Consider the following 23,229-nt stretch of genomic DNA (forward strand, 5'->3'; position numbering starts at 1 on the left):
TTCTTTAATGAAACCAAGCAAGACTGGTTCATAGGCCAAAATTTCCCCTCTTCCAATGCGAGAATGTAGTAAGTCAAAATCTCTCACATACTATTGGTTCACTATTTTATTAAAGAGCAAACCTTCGAGAAGACTTATGTCTGGTTTCCTCTTTCTCCCTGTGTCGTCTTTCTCTATGTCGTTCTTCTTTTTCTCGACTTGCTCTGTGACGCTCATAACCTCTTTCTGCATATTCCCTGTATCTGTATCGTTCTTCATCGCTGAAATTGAAATAGAAATGTTTTCTTGACAACTGGACCATTAATTCTGAATGGATTCAAACTGTAAAAGAGATGTGATCTGCAGTCCAAATCCAAAATCCTCACGTTAGCATCTTTTATAACATTAGTGAGGAAGAAATATTCGTTGAATTGAGAGGAAAATAATGCTTGTTCTCAAAATAGCACTAGAGCTAAGAATATAAATATATAATAATTACACATGTTAAATGATCAATTTTATTCTGTGCTTTCATAGCTGTTAAAAAGATTTAATATAACAATGCTTTGGTTTTTTCATTTCTTGAAAAAGTGAGATCTGCAACTGATTTAAATTGTTATCAGCTTTTAAAATTTTTGCTCCTTTTAGAATTAAAATAATATTTGTATATCTCAGATTTCTAATCAATATTCTTGGAAAGTCTTGGACATACGTTTAACATTATAAAAATACACGACTCACAATTGCTACAAAACAGAAAGCAAATAAGTTTTTAAACTTTAGGTTTATTACTAAATATTCATCAAATAGAGAAGTATAAAAATAAAGAACAGAGATATCAAAGCAACTTCTACAGTATCCATACAAAATGCAGATTGGACATACCTGCATTCTGACATCCTAATTACATCTGTGTGTGGGGGAGGGGCGGGGGAACTACATGGCTAATAATTTCAACTGCATAAATAGAAGCTGCATCTCAGGCCGGGCGCGGTGGCTCACGCCTGTAATCCCAGCACTTTGGGAGGCAGAGGCGGGCGGATCATGAGGTCAGGAGATCGAGACCATCCTGGCTAACACAGTGAAACCCCGCCTCTACTAAAAATACAAAAAATTAGCCGGGCGTGGTGGCGGGCGCCTGTAGTCCCAGCTACTCGGGAGGCTGAGGCAGGAGAATGGCGTGAACCCGGGAGGCGGAGCTTGCAGTGAGCCGAGATCCCGCCGACAGAGCGAGACTCCGTCTCAAAAAAAAAAAAAAAAAAAAAAAAAAGAAGCTGCATCTCCATTTTCTGATTTTGGATTGAATTACACAGACTGGTGAAACTGAGACTAATGGCTAGAGTTAGAGGGTGGTCTTTCTTTACCTCCCTAGACTTCTTTTCCTTTCATGTCCTTTAACTGACATTCTCTTTCCATCTTTCTCTTTATCCTTCAAGTCTCTTATTTCTTCCTTTTTCTTTTTTTATGTTTAGCATAGAAGTCAACACTTTCTACAACTTAACATCAGTAAATTCACTTAGAATAAAATCTTTTAGAAGAATATGCTGAAGAGCTTTGATTTCTAGAAATGTTTAATATGAATTATGAAAGTAGTAATTTGTATGAAACATCAAGATGGTAAGGAATCTCAGGGTTTAACATAGTCAGGTGACAACTATAAGCCATGTTTTAAAAGACATGTCAGCCTGTGTTCTAGCAAAAGTAATGATTCATTAATGCTATGCTTAATGCCCAATTGTACTGCTGACCAAGTTATTATCTGTGATACATTAAAATTTTAGAATCTTATTTAAAAAAACAGAAAATGTATTAATATACACATTTGCACATATGTGTATATGTATTTCCACTATTTTTTTCTACCCATAAATATGTACTTTTGTATTTGGAGTGTGGAGGCATGTCACCTGAAAAGTAACATGCTATGCCAGTCAGTAGAGAGGAGCAGAAAGAGTACAAGTGGAGTACACACAGGATCACATCCTGATTTTGCCACTTACTAAATGAGTGACCTAGGCTATTACCTATTACCTCTCTAAACCTCGGTTTTCTCATCTGTAAAATTGCCAACAGTCTTTTTCAAGACTTCTTACAGAACTGACAACATTTATAAAGTGCTTGGTATGAGAGTAGGCACTCAATAAATGACAGTCTTTGGTGAATTTAATGCTTAATTTTTTCAGAAGCAGAACTTTTTAGTATCATGTCTTCAAGTAGAATAAACTAGCACCATAGGAAATAAATATAGTTAACTTCTCTCAAAAAAATGAGGCTTTTCAATGACTCCAACTAGATTTACATAAAAATAGTTAAAGTCAATTATCTCATAATGTGTCATTTGTTAACTCTTTTTCCTCTTACCCTAAAACCAGCTCTTGTTGAACCTGGAGCCTTTAGATTCTGAAAGCAGCCCTGTGATGGGAACCTTATAACGGATGGTAGAAGATTGGGTCCTACACACAAAATATAAAGATCCTCCTCCTTCTATCCCCTTTTCTGATAAGTGGCTGAACCACAAAGGTTTCTCTGGACCTGGAAATTATTAGAGTTCATTTCAAACATCCTAGAATGACCAGCCTTCTTTCTGGCCCATAATTAAGCTCCCTAAAAAACAGAAGTTGAAACTGGCCTGTAATTTTCAAAACAATGGCCCTGTAATTTGTAAAGCAACATATACTACATGCCATACTGCTAAAATACCAGCCTTCAGAAACCTTTACTTATACTTCACTTGGATTTTCCAGAGTGTAATTTTTTCCTGGGATAATTCAGAACAACTCAAAATTCCTCCACTTTTTGCCTCTGTGGCCTTAAACATTTTAGTCAAATTTAGGTAAACATTGACTCCTAATGCCCTACAGTTCAGCAACCTGAATATCAAATGTGGTTTAAACATTAACACTTTTAAGTTTCAATAAAAACTCAGTAATATCTGTGCATGTATTTGAAGCAGAAGAATTAGAGGATTTAGCCAAATCTTCTATAAACAATGTGTTATTTATGCAAAGAAAATGTATGAGTCCTGCTTGGCAAAGCAATTTATTTTACTCTTATTTCCTATCAAGTTTTGCATTAAGTTCCTTACTTATAAACATGTACATTCTAGAGACAGCAATGCTATCTCACATATATTCATTTCCACATTAGAAACAATTTGACTTTCTGGAAAGTAATGCCCTTGAACTTAGAAGAATCATGCACTTAATTGGCTAAAGTCAACAGCACATTTCCAATTGGCTAAAGTCAACAGCACATTTCCCACCAAGCAAACACAAATCATATACTCATGCACACACACGCGCATGTCATAGTGTTTACTTACTTGGTCAATAAAATTTTATTAAGTGCCTACAATGTATAAGTCATATTAGCAGGAGCCAAAGGACGGAAAAAAGATGAGTAAATCCTCATCAGTTCCTTCTTTTTTTTGGTAAAGTTTTAAGCTACCGACCAGTCCTAGACAGCTTGACAATATGAGAGGTCTTCAAAAAGTTCACGGAAAATGCATACTATGAAAAAATTATGCATCGATATCAACTTTTTTTGCACCAAAATAAACTCAGTAATTTGTTATAATATCTCTGAACAGGATCTAGTTTGAGGCACTAGTGTAACTGTTTAGGGGTACCATAAGCCGCATCCATGTAAGTCAACAAACTTAATAAATGTACATGTTCTTGACCGATCCACTGTTCAGGTCATCTCTTTCCTCTCCTTGGGTCTCCCTATTCCCTGAGAAACAATAATGTTGAAATGAGGCCAATTAATAACCCTACAATGGCCTCTACGCATTCAAGTGAAAGGAAGAATTGCACATCTCTCATTTTAAATCAAAAGCTAAAAATGATTAAGCTAAAAATGAGGAAGCTTGAAGAGGAAGGCATGTCAAAAGTAATGATAGGCTGAAGTCTAGCCCTCATGTGCCAAACAGACAAGTTGTCAAGCCAAAGAAAAAGCTATTGAAGAAAATTAAAAGTGCTACTCCAGTGAACACATGAATGGTTAAGAAAATGAAAACAGCATTATTGCTGATATGGAGAAAGTTTTAGTGTCTGGATAGAAGAACAAACCAGCCACACAACATTCCCTTAAACCAAAGCCTAATCCAGAGCAAAGCCCAATTCTTTTCAATTTTATGAAGACAGAGATAGGTGAGGGAGCTGCAGAAGAAATGGAAGCTAGCAGAGGTTAGTTGCTTTGTAAGGATTAAGGAAAGACACTACCTATATAACATAAAAGTACAAGGTGAAGCAGTAACTGCTGATGTAGAAGCTACACCAAGTTATCCAGAAGATCTAGCTAAAATCACTGATGAAGGTAGCTCCACTAAGCAACACATTTTTAATGTAGATCAAATAGCCTTATACTGGAAGAAGATGCCATCAAGACTTTCATAGCTAGAGAGGAGAAGGCAATGCCTGGCTTCAAAGTTTCAAAGGACAGGCTCACTCTCTTGTTTCCTAATGCATCGTTCCTTAATGTAGCTGGTGTTTTTAAGTTGAAGTTGGTGCCCATTTACCACCCTGAAAATCCTAGAGTCCTTAGAATTATGGTAAATCGACTTAGAATTATGGTAAATCGACTCTGCCTGTGCTCTATCAATGGAACACCAAAGTCTAAATGGCAGCACATCTGTTTACAGGATGGTTTACTGAATATTTTAAGCATTCTGAACAAACTCTGTTTTTTCCTAACAATAGTAATACTCACTGGGGATGGAGGAAAGCTCCTCCTTCTCATTAAAGGATGCAATTCCATTACATTATTTTCAAAATTTGCAGTATATGTATACAGTCAAGTGTCAGTTAATGACAGGGATATGTTCTGAGAAATGCATTATTAGGTGATTTCATTGTTGTGCAAACACCACAGAGTGTACTTACACAAACTTTGATGGTACAGCCTATTATACACTAGGTTATATGTTATAGCCTATTGCTCCTGGGCTTCAAATCTGTACAGCATATTACTGCACTGAATTCTGTAGAAAATTTTAACACAATGGTATTTGTGTATCTAAACAAAAGATACAGTAAAAACAGTATTGTAATCTTATGAGACCACTGTTGTACATGTGGTTTGCACTGACAGAATATAAATAACTAAAATCAGGATGAAAATTTTTTAGAACACATACAAGAAAAATTTCCTTAAACATTAAAACTTAACACGTAAGTGTGTTGCAGGAAAGACTAATAGGAAAACTCACTTAAAAAGTTTTAAGATTATGAAACTTTTACATTAGAACAAAATTCTTTGAGGGAAGTGGTACAGAAGTAAAAATTTGAATACAAAAAGAAATGTAAAATTTCCAATTCTTAAAGAGAGCCTATTTGTGCATTTTCTTTAAAAAATGGATAATTTTGGAAAACCACTATAGTGTTTTTAATCCACTGGATATATTTTAAGAGAGTGAGCCTGGGCAACACAGCAAGATCCTGACTCTACAAAAAATTTTTAAAATGAGCCAAGCATGGTGATGCATGACTGTAGTCTTAGCTACTTGAGAGGCTAGGCCAGGAGGATCACTTGAGCCCAGGACTTCCTACGTTAGGGAACAATGCATTGGGAAACAAGAGAGTCAGCCTGTCCTTTCAAACTCTGAAGCCAGGCACTGAGTTCTCTTCTCTAGCTCTGAAAGTCTTAGATGGCATCTTCTTCCAATGTAAGAGTGCAGTGAGCTATGATCATGCCACTGAACTCCAGCCAGCCTGGATGACAAAGCAAGACCGTCTCTAAAAATAGAATAATAATAAAAGTGGTGATAATTTTATTTTTAAATATTAATATTTATAATACACTGGAAATATCTATATGGTCAACTAATTTAAGCTTAAGATGAAAAACTTAGATGGCAAGATAAAAATAAATGAAGGGGTAGAAAATTCTTTTAAGAGATAAGTAAACAAACAAATTTAAGGACTACTGTTCAAGGTAATGGGAAGCCTCTAATCCTTTATCATTTTAAGATGGCTTTCCTAAGTACTCCCTGAGCATCTCTTTTCCAAGTGAATTGAAATTCACTTCCTCATAACGAAAATAAATTTGTAAGTGCTTATAAAATACATAGTATAAACCCCTGCACACCCAACAAACCTGTTGAAAACACTTGGTGTAGGACTGTGATCACGCTCCCTCTCTCTCTCTCTGGTGCGTTCTCTTTCTCTGTCCCGATCACGGTCTCGCTCTCTGTCTCTGTCTCTCTCTCTATCTCGGTCTTTCTCTCTTCTGGCATAATAGTCCCACTGCTTGCTGGTGTCCACAAGACTAGGCCACGAAGGAGCAGAACCAGGAAGATGGGGAAAGGCAACTAAAGAAAAAACACGATTAAAAACAAACGTTATGGTACTTTAAAAAAACAAAATGCCCACCAAAAATGTGTCATTAGATTATAATAGAAATTCATTTTATAAATAGAAAAGAGAAATATCACATGGTGAATGAATACCCACAGTATCAGGGGAAGATCCAGAAACAAATCTTAAAAACCTAACATATAAAGACCCTTCATTATACAAGGTGAACAGGAACCAGAATTAGGTTGACTACAAACTTCCCAATATAAAAAATGGAAACCAGAATACATTGGGACATCTTCAAAGTGTTGAGAGGAGGCCAGGCGCGATGGCTTACGCCTGTAATCCCAACGCTTTGGGAAGCCGAGGCAGGCAGATAACTTCAGGCTAGGAGTTTGAGACCAGCCTGGTCAACATGGTGAAACCCCGTCTCTACTAAAAATATAAAAATTTGCCGGGCATGGTGGTGCATGCCAGTAATCCCGGCTATTTGGGAGGCTAAGGCAGGAGAATCACTTGAACCCGGGAGGCGGAGGTTACAGTGAACAGAGATCATGTCACTGCACTCTAGCCTGGGCGACAGAGTGAGACTCTATCTCAAAAAAAGAAAAAAAAAAAGTGTTGAGAAAAAAATTTCAACCTAGAAAAGTGTACTCAACAACATTTTATTTCAAGATTCAAACAGCGTTTGTAAACATCAACAAAAAAATAAGCAAAACTTACAACCAACAGACTTTACCAAAAGAATGTCTATCAGGCCAGGTGTAGTGGCTCATGCCTGTAATCCCAACACTTTGGGAGGCCGAGGTGGGTGGATCATGAGGTCAGGAGTTCAAGACCAGCCTGGCCAAGATGGTGAAACCCTGTCTCTACTAAAAATACAAAAATTAGCAGGGTGCGGTGGCAGGTGCCTGTAATCGCAGCTACTCGGGAGGCTGAGGCAGGAGAATGGCATGAACCTGGGAGGCGGAGCTTGCAGTGAGCCGAGATTGCACCACTATACTCCGGACTGGGCAACAGAGTGAGGCTCTATCTCAAAAAAAAAAAAAAAGGAATGTCTATCAGATATACTTAAGAGAAAAAGAAAAATTATCCTAGAGGATCTAACATGAAAAGAAGTAATGGTTGAACAAATAAATGGTAATCATATATGCAAATCCAAATAAACAATATACGCTATTCAGTAGCAGAGTTTTTTTTTTTAAAAGAAGAAAACTAAAATAATGAACCACAATAGGATATAAGTTAGAAGAGAAAGATTATTCTAAAGTCTCTGTATTGATGGAGAAAGATGTTCAAATTATATGTAACTACACATTGTTAAGTATGAATAATAAATTTCAAGAGTAACCACTAAAAAAAAAAAAAAATGTATAGTTTCAAAACAATGAAGAAAACAGGATTTTTTGAAAATCAATGAGAAAGAAACTCAGTCAATTCAAGACGACTTGACAAAGATGTAAGTGGACAGTTAAGTTCAAATAGCTAAATATTCTCAGTAATAAAAAGGGACTGACTCATCAGTTACAAAACAAAGATTGTTGATTTGTATTTTTTAAAAACCTAACTATAACCTGAATATAAACAACATAAAAACACACAGAAAGGTTGAAAGAAAAAAGATGAGAAAAAAAAAAACAACCCCCGATCGAAAATGAGTAGCTTTCAGGCTGGGTGCGGTGGTTCATGCCTATAATCCCAGGACTTTGGGAGGCAGAGGTGGGCGGATTGCCTGAGGTCAGGAGTTCGAGAACAGTCTGGCCAACATAGTGAAACCCTGTCTCTACTAAAAATACAAAAAAAAATTTAGCCAGGCATGGTGGCGCATGCCTGTAATCCCAGCTATTTGGAAGGCTGAGGCAGGCAGAGGAATTGCCTGAACCAGGAAGGTGGAGCTTGCAGTGAGACGAGATGGCGCTACTGCACTCCAGCATGACAACAGAGTGAGACTCCGTCTCAAAAAAAAAAAAAAAAAGAGTAGCTTTATTAATGACACAACAGACTCAAACAGAAAGCATTACTTAGGAAAGAAAGGATGATCACATGAAGATGGACGATGTAATTTACCAAGGAAACAGAACAAATTTAAACTTCCAGGTAGCTAACAACATCACCTTAAGTTTTAGAAAGTAAAAACTAATAGAAATACAGGTAGGAACAGGAAATTCACCATGATCATGGGAGATTAACATATTTCTCTCAATTACTGGTGGATTAAGCAGATGAAAAAATCAGTACAAATACAGAAGTGGTTTCTTTTTGTTTTAAGAGATGAGGTCTTGCCGTCACCCAGGCTACAGAACAGTGCTCACTGCAGCCTTGAACTCTCAGGCTCAAGTGATCTTCCCACCTCAGCCTCCCAAATAGCTAGGATTACAGGCGCAAGCCACCATGCAAATAAAGACTTGAGCTACATGTTCTTAGCATGGTTGATGTAATGGACATCACATAGGATACTGCCCATAACAAAGGATATTATTCTTCTCAAGCACATATGAAACATTTATGAAAATGTACATATACTTTCAAAGGATGAGTGTAACAGATTTGTTCTCTGACCACCACGCAATTTAAGTTAGAAGTCAAATTTAAAAGTTATGAGAAAATAATCCCTAACCATTTCAAATTAAAAACACATTTCTGATAATTCATGGGTCAAAAACATCATAAATTTAAATCATTAGGAACTAAACATAGACAAACATAAGATATATAGAAAGTTTAGGGATACAAGTTGTTCCAGAAGAAAATTTAGTCTTAAAATACTACATCAGAAAAGAATAAAAATTAACGAGCTAAGTCTCCAATATAAGAACGCAGAAAAACAGAATAATCCAACAAAAAAGGGATAACAAAGAATGGAAATCAAGTACATAGAAAACTACCATATAATGGAAAAAAACTGAAAGTTGGTTTTTGAAGACAACAAATAAAACACGACAATTTTATGACAAGATTAAGAAAACAGAGAACATATAAACAGCATCAGAAGCAAAAAGGGATCACAACTACAGACAACACAGATTAAACAATAAAGAGAATATGCTGCACTTTATACCAACACACTTAAAAACTTAGCCAAAATGGATTAACTACTAAAAACAAAAACAAAAACTTACCAAACTCAAAACAAAAAAGAAATCTTGAAGAGTCTAATAACTATTAAAGACATTAAATCAGTAATTTAAAATCTTCCTACAAGGCCACATGCCTTTTACAGGTGAGTGAAGGTACAGATCATTCCAATATTACACAAACTCCCAGCAAATAGGGAAAAAAAAAGATTATTCCCTGACTTATCCCACCTGGCTGGTATAATCTTGGTGTCAAAATCAGGTAAGGGCAGTATAAATAAAGGGAAATCCTAAGCCAATTTTATTATACATATAAACTTAGATGTCAAAATCCTAAATAATTAGAAACACATTATCAGTGTTTATCTAGAAAAAAAGATAATCAATCATGGGCAAGTTAGGTTTATTTCACCAAATCAACAGTAGCTTAATATTAGAAGAATGTAGCAATGTAATTTGTCACATTAACAGATTAGAGAAGAAAAACAATTATGATCATCTCAGAAAGCATTTGATACAATCCAGTACCTATTCATAGTTTTATAAGCCCTTGGAAAATCAGGAGAGGAACAGAATTTCCTTAACCTGATGGTTCTATCAAAAACCTAACAGTAAAAATCTAGAAGCATTTCCTTTATAAAGAAAAAAGGAATCATACAAGAACTCCACTTTGAGTACTTCGACATTATAATGTTGTTATAATTTAATTTGCTGTTATATAATATTATAATGGAGGTTCTTGCCAGAACAAATAAACAAAACAAAAAAAGGGACAAACAAGGATCTGAAAAAAAAGGAGCAAAACTGTCATTATCTGCAAGAGTATTTCCCAAATAGACTTTACAAATTATAGTGAGAGTTCAGAAAGGTAAATGGCTATAAAAATAACCAACCAAACAACTATTTCTGAATACAAGCAAATATAAACAGAACACACTGTTCAAATGTATATAACACTTATAACAGCAACAAAAACATTAGGTACCTAAGGACTAAATCCAACCAAAGACATTCAAGAAGTGTATGGAGATAACTACAGCAGTTTATTGAAAACAACACCTCTGCAAATGGAGAGAAAGTCCTTGATCACTGATAAACTCAATGCTGTAAAGGTATGAATTCCACACAGACTGATCTAGAGCATCAGTGCAATTGCAATATGGTATAGTAAATAAAAGCAAGGACTCTGAAGCCAGGCAACATAGGTTCAAATCCTGACTCTGCCACTTACTGTGTGATATGTGGAAATTAATATTTTGATTTCCTCATCTATAAAATGGAGATAGTAACAATACACCTACTTTAAAACTCTGTCAGGATTACATAAATTAACATAAATTGCTTCAAAGAGCATTATGTAGTAAGTACTATACAAATGTTATTAATCAAAATCTCAAGTTTTTCATGGAACTTGCTAAGTTCAGTCTAAAATACATATGTAAAAGCAACAATTGATTTTGATGCACTAGATACCAGATTTACTATAAAACTCATAATTAAAGATACTATGGAATTTATTAGCACAGGGACAGCTAACCAACTGAATATCTAGAAAGCCCAAAACCAGATTCATACACATAGATATGTAATAGATGACAGAGACGACAATCGTAGATCCCTCAGGAACGACAGACTATTCAATAAATGATTTGGGAACTACTAGATCTTTATACCTAAAAAATTAATTTCAGATGGCCAAATGACTTAAATGTGAAGAGCAAAACTTGAAAACTTTTTCTGGGAGGAACAAAAGTATTAAAGAATATCTTTATGTACTTGAGGTGGAGAAAGGTATGTTCCAAATATGAACCCCACTAAAATGTGTAAGACTTTACACAACTGATGACATACAAGGAAAAACAATGGTACAGGTTGAGATTTCCTAATCTGAAAATCCAAAATACTGCAAAATCCAGAGTTTTCTGAGAGCCAACACAATGCCACCAGTAGAAAATTCCACACCTGAACTCATGTGATGGTTATCAGTCAAAATACAGTCAAAACTTCGTTTCATGCACAAGAATATTTAAAATAGAGTAAAATTAACTTCAGGCTATAGATATAAGCTGTACATGAAAAAAATGAATTTCATGTTTAGACTAGGTTTCCATCCCCAAGATATCTCATTATGTATATGCAAATATTCCAAAACAAACATCCGAAATCCAAAACACATCTCCTCCCAAGCATTTCTGATAAGGAATACTCAACTTGTAATTTGAATTATTTGTCATGTAACTTTCTCCCTTGTGGAGCTTGGGTGTATAATTATCTCTGCAGTGCACAATATTTACACATTCATAATAATGTAAATGTTGTTTATTGTTTAGCTTTTAGATTTAAAAATCTGTCAGACCACGAATTATTTTTGTTACAGGACAAAATGTAAACATTGTAAGAAGTATAGTTGAGCAAAGCTAGGTGGTGGAGAAAGAAGAGTTCAGTGAAGGTTTAGAAAGACGCACTAATATTCTCATTTTACCACAGTAGAATGGTACATGAAACAGATAAATGAGAAGAGGAGCAAAAATAGTAATACATATATAAATGAGAAGAGGAACAAAAATAGTAATACATATATAAATGAGAAGAGCAAAAATAGTAATATAATTTTATTGGTGGGAGAAAACAGAAGGGTAGTAATGATAACTGAGCAAAATACACATCTATCATATTGAAAGATAACAGATGGTATGTAAGTTATATACTCAAGAAATAAGGTGATAAACATATATAGAAATGCTGCAGAGACCACTGAAAGAACTAAAAACACATCAAAAAACAAAGGTAAAACAGAAATCACCAACAAAGAAGCTGTATTTATCAAATGCATTCTAAAACCTTGTTTTACTAGGAAACTTCTAACTTTCTTCTATTTAATTCTTACAATGTGGTTTATAATTGTTATTACTAAAGAGGCTTTCCATTCAAAAAAAAAACAAAAACAAAAACAAAAACAAAAAACCTTGTCTCTGAGAGAAGAGTTGGGGGCAGGAAAGAGTGGGCAGGAGACTCTCACTTTTTTATAAAAATGTGCATGTATTACCTTGAGAAAAAGTTAAATACCAAGTTAGCATTTTTAAAAAATAAAATATTCCGTAATGAAACTGAATGGGTAATCTCAAGAATTACTCTCTTTCTAATATGGAGTATTCCTCATGTTTATCTGTATTGAAACAAATATACATGGAACTGAATAACAAAATAGAAACTGGAAAGTCTCATTAAAATAGTAAAACAATCAAACTTTAATAAGTCATGTTCACCAAATGCTTACATATTAAAGGCATCATGCCAAGTACTTAATAGTCAAAATTTATTTTACAGATGAAAAAAACGATGTAGGTTATTATTCAAAGCTACTAAGATGAGATGAACCCAGGACCCAAACCTAGGCTGTCTAACTGCAGGGCCTATGCTTTAACAATGATGCTACACTGCCTCAGAGTGCAGAAAAGGGAAGGAACTTGGAGCTTGCTGGAGATTAGGGTGATAATTATAAAAAAAAACAGGTAACATTTGATGGTTTACTAAATGGCAGGACTAAGGTGCTTCAATGTATTTCAATGAACTCCACGTTAAAAGGAAGAACTGAGCTGTCCATTTAATGGCTGAATATCTTTAAGTCACATAAATGGTAAGAGGGAGAATCAAGATTACAACCCAAGGACTATGACTACTTAAATATCTAGCAAAAAAAAAGAGGAGAAGGGGAAGAAACATAGTCATTGAAACAAGTAAGTCAACATAAATACCATCTTTTGTAGTGAATGAATGGCAAGCGCAGTTTGAACAGGTACAGTTTGAAGGACAGTACAATACCCTGATAGAGATACCTAGAAGTGTATGACTGGTACCTATTTCTGATCTACCACTAAGACTTTATTCTATCAAATAAATCCTTCGGAGTCTATTCAATTTTCTTCATCTCCATCTTCAATGGTATTGAGTACATGACATCCTAATTTTTCCTCTGGATTACTTCTGTAGGAGACCAGAATATGTCACCCCAAAACATCCCTCTTTGACATAAGGATTATTTTGAGCTGAAGGTAGCTGAACAGATGCAGATACAAGAAAAGCTTCCCGCCCTCCCTAATTTGCCTAAAAGCACGATGTAAGTTTACAAAGACAGGTGTCCTTCCTCCTCTCTCTACCAGAAAGGACAAAAGTTGATCACTGAAGACAAATTTAGACCCTTATCGGCATGGACAAGGCACCAGAGGAAACTGCATGAGAATGTTCACCAACTAGCCTTTATATAGTATATATTGCCTTTCCACAACTGGTTGCTCATGAAGACTCAAGGCCCTTTTCCTTTATCTTGTCACTTCTCTAAAAATTCATTGCTCCTTACTGAAGATGCTATATAATCTGGATTTCTAAGCCATCTCTTTGAGAACTACTCATTCCCTGGTTATTTCCCATGGATATATGAGGTATACATGTTAATAAACTTGTTCTTTTCTCTCTTGTTAATGTGCCTTTTAATACAGGGTCCATCCTAAGAACTAGGAAGAGTAGGGAGAAAATTATTTTTTACTCCCCCACATGTTCCACAACTTCTTATTGCTGTTCCAATCCAAGAAGGCCAACCCCACCTTTCTACTCACCCTATAAATTCAAAACTTCCTCATCGTAACTAGCCAGAATGGAGATTTTTCAAATGTAAATGTAGCAACTTCACAACTCAGCATAAAACTAACTGGTTCCACACAGCCCTCTGAATAAGGTCCAAACTCCACAGCATGGCTATAACGTCCTGCATAAGCACACAGTCTCTACATTCCAGCCACAACACACTTCTTCCAGCTCCTAATACCTACCATGTTCCCTCTCACTCCTTTATCTCTGAATAGCCTGGAAGTCAAATTATCTACCCTTCCACTTCTCTGGAGTAGGAGACCCCTCTGCTATGCTCCCATGACACCCTCTAACTCCTGTCACCCAGCTATCTCCCCATAAGCCTATAACTTTTATGAGGGCAAGCACTCTATACAGGTTACTCTATCCTTAAAACTTAGTACAGGTCAGGTGTGGTGGCTCACACCTGTAATCCCAGCACTTTGGGAGGCTGAGACAGGAGAATTGCTTGAGCCCAGGAGTTCAAGACCAGCCTAGGCAACATGATGAGACCCTATCTCTACAAAATTAGCCCGGCATGGTGATGCACACCTGTAGTCCTAGCTGCGTGGGATGATTACTTTAGTTCAGGAGGTTGAAGCTACAGTGAGCCATGATCGCACCACTGCACGCCAGCCTAGGCAACAGACAAGACTCTGTCTCTAAAAAAAAATTAGTACAATGCACAGCATTTTTAAAATAAATGACTGATCAAGAGGTGCAAAAGAAAATGGGGTCAGAAGGCCTTGGAATGGATAAAGTTGTCAAGAATGAACATGAAAGGGGACCTACACATGATACAGAAAAAAATTAAACCAGCGAGGGAGAAAGATGGAAACAAGGTTAGGTGTGTGCCATAAGTGAAGAAATAGAAACGTTACAAACAACGAAGATTGAGACAAATTGGTGACAAATCCTAAATCCTTTTAGAAAAGGCAAAGTACAAATATCACTGTTGTGTCACCATGAATTAATTTTAAAAGCACAGTTGATAAATACATTAAATTTATTGTTTGCTAACCTGGCAGATACATAGACCACTCATTCCTGTAGTTAATATTTTTTAATTGCTCTGTAAGATGTTAAACCATGAACACGTTTTTATTGCTTTAAAAATATTCAAGTACTTTACTGATTCAAACTGAATCTAGGCATCTAAATACTACTACTTACCATTGCCATATGGAAATGCACGTGCAGAACGACTATCATAACCAGAGGAATGTCCACTGTTGAAGAAAAAGATATATTTTTATGTCTGGTACAAATAAGTTCTGAATTTTAATAATGTAGTACAAAAGGAAAAACAAGGCAAAATTACAACTTTTATCCAACCACCAATTTAATGATAATTTAGTTCTATAATTTTATTAATAAAACATGGGGTTTTTTTTAACCTAAAAAATATTAAAATACCTAATTTTACAGAAAAATAGGATGTACTAATACTATTTAACATAAATAATCCAATCAACTTAGCTTGAGTTACAAGTAAAGTAATAGAAAATTTCAGGCTATCAGAATACTTCAGACTAAAAATTTAGTCTTAAATAATTGGTTTTTTGGTGATAAATCAGTAATTCAGCCCCACTGACAGGATTAACAAAGAATACTTTTTAACATTTTGACTGAGAAAATAAATGTGTCTAACAGACACTTAATAAAACTAAATCCTTATGTTCTCACAATTCATACTTTCTTGATTTTATAGTTCCCTCTGAAAATCATATGCAGGGTTTGATGCTACTGATGTAAAGTTCTCACATATTTTGTCTTTTTACATTATTTGAATCATTTTTTCAGAAACACACTATTTTTAACAGTTTATTTGCCACTTAAGAGGAAATAACAATAACTCTTATTAGTGATTTCCATCTGCCAAGAATTATACTTGCACTTTATATTCAGTAGCTTTTAAAATCTTCACAATTCTATCAACCCTTTTGGTAAAAAGGAAAACTGAGTCTCAAAGGGCTTACGAACCTTGCCTAGCAACACTGTTTGATTTCTATGTTGTTAAACACCATACTGCCACCCATGAAGGAAATATTCTTTGTACAGCGTTCTAGTTAGCATAAGCCTTAAATACACGGTACAAAAAATAAGGCTACTGCCACACAGAATGGATCTAATCCTTCTTTGTGGAAGCTGAGATGGTGTATCAAGGAATAAGACAGCTTTTCTTGACTATGGTCCCATAATAGTTTTCCCTACTTTATCCCAAAACAGACAAGTATTATTCATGATTTCCAGTAATTTATGTTTGTATTTCCCATAAAACTGACTTGCTGGGTTTTTAACAGTCTAGGAGCTTCTTTAATCAAGTGTGTCATAAATCAAAGCAAGATATTATTTCAAAATATTACGATTTTAGTTTTCTTTGCCCTGTTTTGATATCAGACTACAGGTCCAACATCTTATATAAAAGTAACTAACATAGATCTAGATTTATAAATTAAAAGACAGGTGCTGTGTTTATAAAATTAAATATTTGAAAATATTTCCAAGTATATGGTTCTTCTGTCAAAAGGCTATCAATGATCAAAAATCAGTATCCATACTGATTTACCTTTCTATTGTTGGTATAAGAGATGGAGGTGGAGCGCCTGGTGGAGGAGGAAAACCTGAAACATTCAATCATAAGATAAAAAATGTTAACAATGTACACTTAATGTCAAGAGTGAAACAAAGTTGCTGAATATCACTAAATTTCTCTGGGGATATGAATGTGCTTCTCTATGTTGTAATAATGGACAGAAAAAAATGGAGCTCAAACTTATGAACAGATTTTTAGCGCAATAAAACTTTAAGTAAGCAGTCTGGTCTAATACACAGAAAACAAACTGGGAGTCAGGACACCGGTCTTATTTTCAGCACCACACACAGCCCATTTTGTAAGTATGAGAAAGTTAATCTCAATGCCTTACCTTCTCCATACATAAAACAGTAGCCACCAGATATATTTGAAATATTTTAGAAGGAAAGCAGATATATAGCAATTACCTCTTTCAAAAAATATTTCGAGTTTTAGAAGTATAGAAATTTCCTTAAAATGTGTAATTTATAAATAAAATCTTACCAGTAAATGTACAGTGTTCAAAGCTGAGAATATCCACCAGAAAATATGTTCAAATAGCACAACCCTAACAAACTGTTTTACAAAGAAAAGCACATAATATAGTTTGTGGATTAGTTTGGAAGGAATATAATTTGTACCTCTATATCATGGGGTCTGCATTCTGAATAATTCACAATACCTAAATGGAATACCACAGAATAATATGGCTAAAAAACAGTTAATCTACACTACACTTTCAAATTCAGATAGGCTATAAAGCATCCTAGCAGAAAAAGATTTCCAAAACTTATGATGTCAATTCCTTATGATACCAATTCCTTCCAAGTGTTAACAATTAACAACTCTCACTACTAGGAAATGCACTAAATTATCTAACTTAAGTCTCTCACACTACAATTCAGACACTGTCCTAAATGAGAACAAGAGGTATTCCACTGTCATATTGTCTATCACCTTCTAGTTATGTGAAAACACTTCCACTAAGCCTCCGTTTTAGTAATTCTGTGAAAAAATGAATCAGTTCTCTGAATCCTTCTCAAAGGTCCACTTAAATCCATTTTTAGCCCCACTTCAAATTGTTTTCATGTTTACCATGTTCTTCACTGTATCCAGTTTTAGGATCTATAACTCCTCTATTAAACATCTTAAAAGTACAAAATTTGGCAATTACCACATTAGTCCTAAAGTCCACAATCCTATTTCATACAGCCTCACAACCACATTGTTTTTTAAACTAAAAAGACACAAATGATTCCTTTGACTTTCCCTGATGAGTCTTTTTCAGACACATTCACACATAATCAATGTCTGTATTCCACATCTAAATATGTATACTGTACTATGCTACCTAAACTTCACTCTTTCTGTTTATTGAAGTCATTTTGAATTTAGACCCACCCTTGCAAGCATTATCACCTCTCATTCTCTTTACACACCTTGGCTTTTAACACTGAACTCAGTAAGACACACTTGCTACCAGGTGTGATATCACACTATAAAAAGAAATAACTGACAAAAATGTAAAAATAAATAAATAAATAAATAAATAAATAAAACACTGGGCCACAAATAAACTCCTAGTGATCATACTATTACAACAATAAACAATCACCACTCTAAGAACAGCCACCTGACCAGCTGTCTGTCTAGTTGCTATGTGGGGTTTAGAACACATTTTCTCACGATACTAAGCCAGCAGGACTAAAATTTAAAAAATCGGAAATAATGATAAAGTCAAAATAAATTATCTTTCTCTTCTCTTAGTCACTATATTACATAAAAAATTCATTGGTCTGTAAAGACATTTTTAAGAAAACTTTTATTTTATATCCTATACTGTTTTCTTCACAAATTGAATAGGTAAGAATTTTCTCAGAATCTCTATTTCTACAGAAACGGGTAAGACAGGTATAAGAAAACTAAATATCTTAATCAAAACTGGAATGAAGCAAAGGCAGAGCTGAAAATAGGACCTTGAAATCCCCATAGCCTATTCCATATTCTAACCGCATCAACACCGTCTCTCCTGTAACTATAAGCTTGAAATTTCATGTTTATTAACAATGATGGAGAAAACATGAAAAAAGTTTTACCTGGAGGTGGTACAGTTATTGGAATACCTAAAAAACAAGTGATGAAATTTAATATAGTAATTGGATTTCAGAACCTGTTATGTATTTATGCCATCACCAAAACAAACTTTGAAATAAAACCCCTCGCCTCATTATCCTGGCTTATTCACTCAAGAGAACCATTCTGTTTTCTCGTAGAGGACTAACAATTCGAGTATAACATCCAACTTCCTTGATGAAAACCCAGTCTAACAACTTGATAACAAGGTTTCCCCCACTAGTAATCACAAAGTTAGACATCAGTTAAAAAGCACACTTATGCACACACAATTATCAAATGCCATGAAGTTAATCCTAACTAAATATGATAATCAATGCCTGAGGTTGTTATTTTAACATTTTAATAGAAAAACTGATCTGTGGGTTCTTTCTCTAATACTGCAGGTAGTACAAGGATAACTCAAGATGATGGATATTACTGACTTTTGTAAAGCTCAATATGTTGTGGTTCATTCAAGTGTTGACTGTTCTAGTATTGTTGGCAGAAGTGAAAAAAGGCTAACATTTCCTTTGATTTGTAGGAGAGAAAGGGGGAATAACCAATTCATATATATACACCCCCAGGGCACATTAACATAAACGTGAATGATTTACTTCTACAGGTGCTAGCAAATATTAATTTGAGTGACTCTCACTCATTATTTGTATACATTATAAACTCTGAGGAATAAACTATGAATATTTTCAATTTACAGGGACCAAATGTGCCCTTAAAGCCTAATGTAAAATGTATTTACTAAATACTAAAATTAAATTCAGCATTTTAAATTTAAGAGATACATGAAAGGCAATTTATGTGGCATGCAAATTTTAGCTATCTTCAGTGGAGGAAAAATGAGATTTCTAAGCAGGAAAATAAAAAAAAATGTAAGACAATTTAAAGTAACTTTTTCATGAAAAGTTTTATACCATAAATAACTAAAACAGTTGGAACGGTTTCCTAAATCCTATCTTAAAAACTGCATAAAATTAGTCCAAAAAATAATCTAATTTATTAGCTAAATGTATGCCAAAAAAAGAAACAGAATTGTTTTCAAATGTTTTCTTGTCAAAGGAAACATATTCTAACACTAAACATGTTCTGATGTGCATGTTTTATCAGAGTAAGAGATTTAGATTAAAAAGATCTTAAGGTAGCAAATGGCCTTAAAAAAGAGACCAAAGCACTTGATTTTAACCACCTATACAATAAAAACATATTCCAAACTTACAAAACCAACAAGACTAAAGATACATAAAGCAGCCATCAAGTTTCAAAAATCTTTATGAATCCACAAGTCTACTAAACTGACCCGTAGCTAATGGCAATTCTCATCCATCCTGAGGTTACCTTCCTGTTTCCCAAATTACTAAACTAAAACAATCCAACAAACCATACAAGCTAGTAGAGTCCCAGACTCCAAAGTAAATGAGAAAAGTAAGGAAGGCAGAGCATTAAATGTTTTTAATATATACTACAACCTAATTTTCTTTAGAACAATACGGACACTACTTAACTTCACTATTTGATCTAGTTTTCGTAAGTAAATACATGACTATTTTCATAGATTTATAAGATACAGATTTGTAAGATAAGATTTATAAGATAAAGGAATATACCAAAATCATCCACCCATTCTATATACTATAATCCTAATAACTTTACCTAAATGATTATGTGAGCAGGATGTATCACTTTAGCTAAGGCTTACTACAGCTTACTAAAATGTAAATTCATGCTAAAAACTAAAAAATTACTAGTCAGCCCCTTCAAACTTTAGTCCTCAAAAACATTTAAGTTGTTAAACTTCCACAAAATGTAGAGATAAAAGACATATGACCAAAAATTAAGTACATTACAAAGGTAGTTAAAATTACTGTCTGCCTTTAATGTTAATCTTACTACAGCAGTATCATAGGACAGACAAAAATAATCTACTGGAATTAAAGACATAATCAAAGAAAAAACCATGTCATTTATAGGTCTTTCCAATCAATACCTACACATCAGAAAGTTGGCATGGCAACTAGCAAGGGCCCTTCTTGTGAGACCTCCATTTCATCTAAGATGTTATTTCAATGCAAATCTTTATAAGTAAATGTTCATTAAAACAAGACTATAAAGTTGATGAAACACTATATAACCAATTCTTTGACAATTACTGAATGTATTTTCAAACTGATACGTGATATCATGTAAGGCCAACATCATTCTCACTTAAAAATCACTATTTAGTATTTGACTTTTCTTAATAAAAGAGAAACAGTGTAAGGGAAGAGAAAATTCATCTCAAACGTCCCTCTTCTTTCCCCTCCCAACACCTCCATCTTCCTGGCAAACACATGCTGCCTAACCTAGACAACAGACTTAAATAAGGAACGTATTTTGTTTCTTTTCTATATCCTTTATCTGAAAAATGAGTTTAAAAAAATGTTGATTTTCCTGGAAAGCTGTATGTAACAGTAGTAAAAGTAGATTTCTAGTGCCAGCCAAAACCTTTTGGAAAAGTAATACTCAAGCTCTAACAGACTGAACAGATTAGTGGTATTAAAACTTGAACATAGGCCGGGCGCGGTGGCTCACACCCGTAATCCCAGTACTTTCGGAGGCCAAGGCAGGTAGATCACAAAGTCAGGAGATGGAGACCATCTTGGCTAACATGGTGAAACCCTGTCTCTACTAAAAATACAAAAAATTAGCCAAGCATGGTGGCATGCACCTGTAGTCCCAGCTACTCAGGAGGCTGAGGCTGGAGAATCATTTGAACCCAGGAGGCGGAAGTTGCAGTGAGCCGAGGTCGCGCCACTGCACTCCAGCCTGGGCAACAGAGCGAGACTCCATCTCAAAAATAAATAAATAAATAAATAAATAAATAAATAAATAAAAACTACCTTGAACATGCATGAGAATCACCTGGAGAGTCTCTTAAAACACACAGATTGCTGGGCCCTTCCCCTAGAATTTCTGATTCAGTAAGTCTGGCGTGGGACCAGAAAACCTACATTCCCCTACATTTCCCAGATGATGTTGCCGGCCCAGGACTATACTATGAGGATCACTGGATCCGATTCTAAGCTTCCCTCGTAATTTCACTGCTGAGCAATTTAGTACAGACTAAATAAATCCCATTCTGAATTTTTATGAAACAAAAGCATCTACCTATGACACTTAAAAGGACTATGAGAGCCTACACCATCTGGCATTCTCAAAAGAGAAGATGATTTCTTTTTTTTTTTTTTTGGTTGAGACAGGGTCTCACTCTGTTGCGTAGGGTGAGTGGCATGACCACGGCTCACTGCAACCTCTGCCTCCCCGGCTCAAAGCAATCCTCCCACCTCAGCCTCCCAAGTAGCTGGGACTACAGGTGTGTACCACCATGCTCAGCTAATTTTTTTGCATTTTTTGTGGAGACAGGGTTTCGCTATGTTGCCCAGGCTGGTCTCAAACTCCTGGGCTCAAGCGATCCACCCGCCTCAGCCTCCCAAAGTGCTGTGATTACAGGTGTGAGCAACCATGCCTGGCCTTAATTTTTGCATTTTTTATAAAGATGGGGTTTCTTCATGTTGCCCAGGCTGGTCTCAAACTCCTGAACTCAAGCAATCTACCCGCCTTGGCCTCTCAAAGTGCTGGGATTACAGGAGTGAGCCACCACACCCAGCTTAATTTTTCCAGCACATAACACATACACTTAAATGTAAAAGTGGGTGGGGGTAAGACCTGAAATCCTATTTTGGAGATTGAAAGAACTGAGGCAAAGAAACAGAAAGTTAGCATTCCTGTTAAACATCATATTAAAAAGAATTTACCCATACTAAAAATTCCCACAAAATTAATAGTGGGCTTTGCACTCACAAAAAACTAAACAGATTGTCTATAAACTCATTCTCAATGTAGTCTATCATAATTTTATATAACTAAGGCAAAATAGCTTCTGACATGGCTCTCAATGATCCCTGTCTGCTGGTATTTATGTCCTGTGTGGGGGCTGGACATTGTGACTTATTTCTACCACACACAAAAAAAATCAAAGGATGTTACTTCCATGACTAGGTTACAAAAGACAGTTATTTCTATTTCACTGGCACCCTCTCTGTTGCCTTCTTGGCTTACATGCTTTGATTAAGCAAGCTAACATATTAAGACGCCTACACCAGTGAGGAACTGAAGCCCTGTCAATCCAACAGCCTAGAAAAAAACAAAATCCTTTTAACAAAGAGGTGAGTGAGCTTGGAGACAAATACTTCCTTAGTCAGGCTTTTGGAGAAGACTGTGAGGTCTGAGAGAGACCTTAAAGCAGAGGATCCAGCTAAGCTGTCCCAGATTCCTGACCCATGAAAACTGTTCAATAATAAATGTATGTTGTTTTAAGCCACTACATTCTGGAGTAACTTGTTATACGGCAGTAGAAAACCAATACATGCAATAACCATCTATCTTTTCTCTATTCAAATTCACATGAAAGGAAAAAAATGGCAGAATATGTAAACTACACTTCCTATTTCTCACTAGTAAATTCCAAGTTCCGTCGGCACTATTATTTAAGAAACAGATAAACTTGATCACTTTC

The 23,229-nt window shown here is 35.2% G+C and overlaps 1 protein-coding gene across 38 annotated transcripts in view; it reads right to left on the bottom strand.

The window, feature by feature from the left end:
- Window positions 1-23,229, bottom strand: part of FIP1L1 (factor interacting with PAPOLA and CPSF1) — an 82,381-nt gene that overhangs the window by 707 nt on the left and 58,445 nt on the right. For 16 of the 38 annotated variants that reach the window (XM_008954094.6, XM_008954085.6, XM_034958818.3 and 13 more), the window contains 4 exons: window positions 16,542-16,596; window positions 15,146-15,201; window positions 6,076-6,289; window positions 123-260 (listed from right to left, as the gene is read on the bottom strand). In XM_008954094.6, coding sequence (XP_008952342.1) covers window positions 123-260; window positions 6,076-6,289; window positions 15,146-15,201; window positions 16,542-16,596 — 463 coding nt within the window. Of the gene's footprint in view, window positions 1-122; window positions 261-6,066; window positions 6,290-15,145; window positions 15,202-16,541; window positions 16,597-18,643; window positions 18,671-23,229 lie in introns of all 38 variants that reach the window. The other 22 variants (XM_003806463.7, XM_034958817.3, XM_008954061.6 and 19 more) reach the window with 5 other exon arrangements.

The sequence above is a fragment of the Pan paniscus genome, chromosome 3 (assembly GCF_029289425.2).
Source record: "Pan paniscus chromosome 3, NHGRI_mPanPan1-v2.0_pri, whole genome shotgun sequence".
Lineage (NCBI taxonomy): Eukaryota > Metazoa > Chordata > Mammalia > Primates > Hominidae > Pan > Pan paniscus.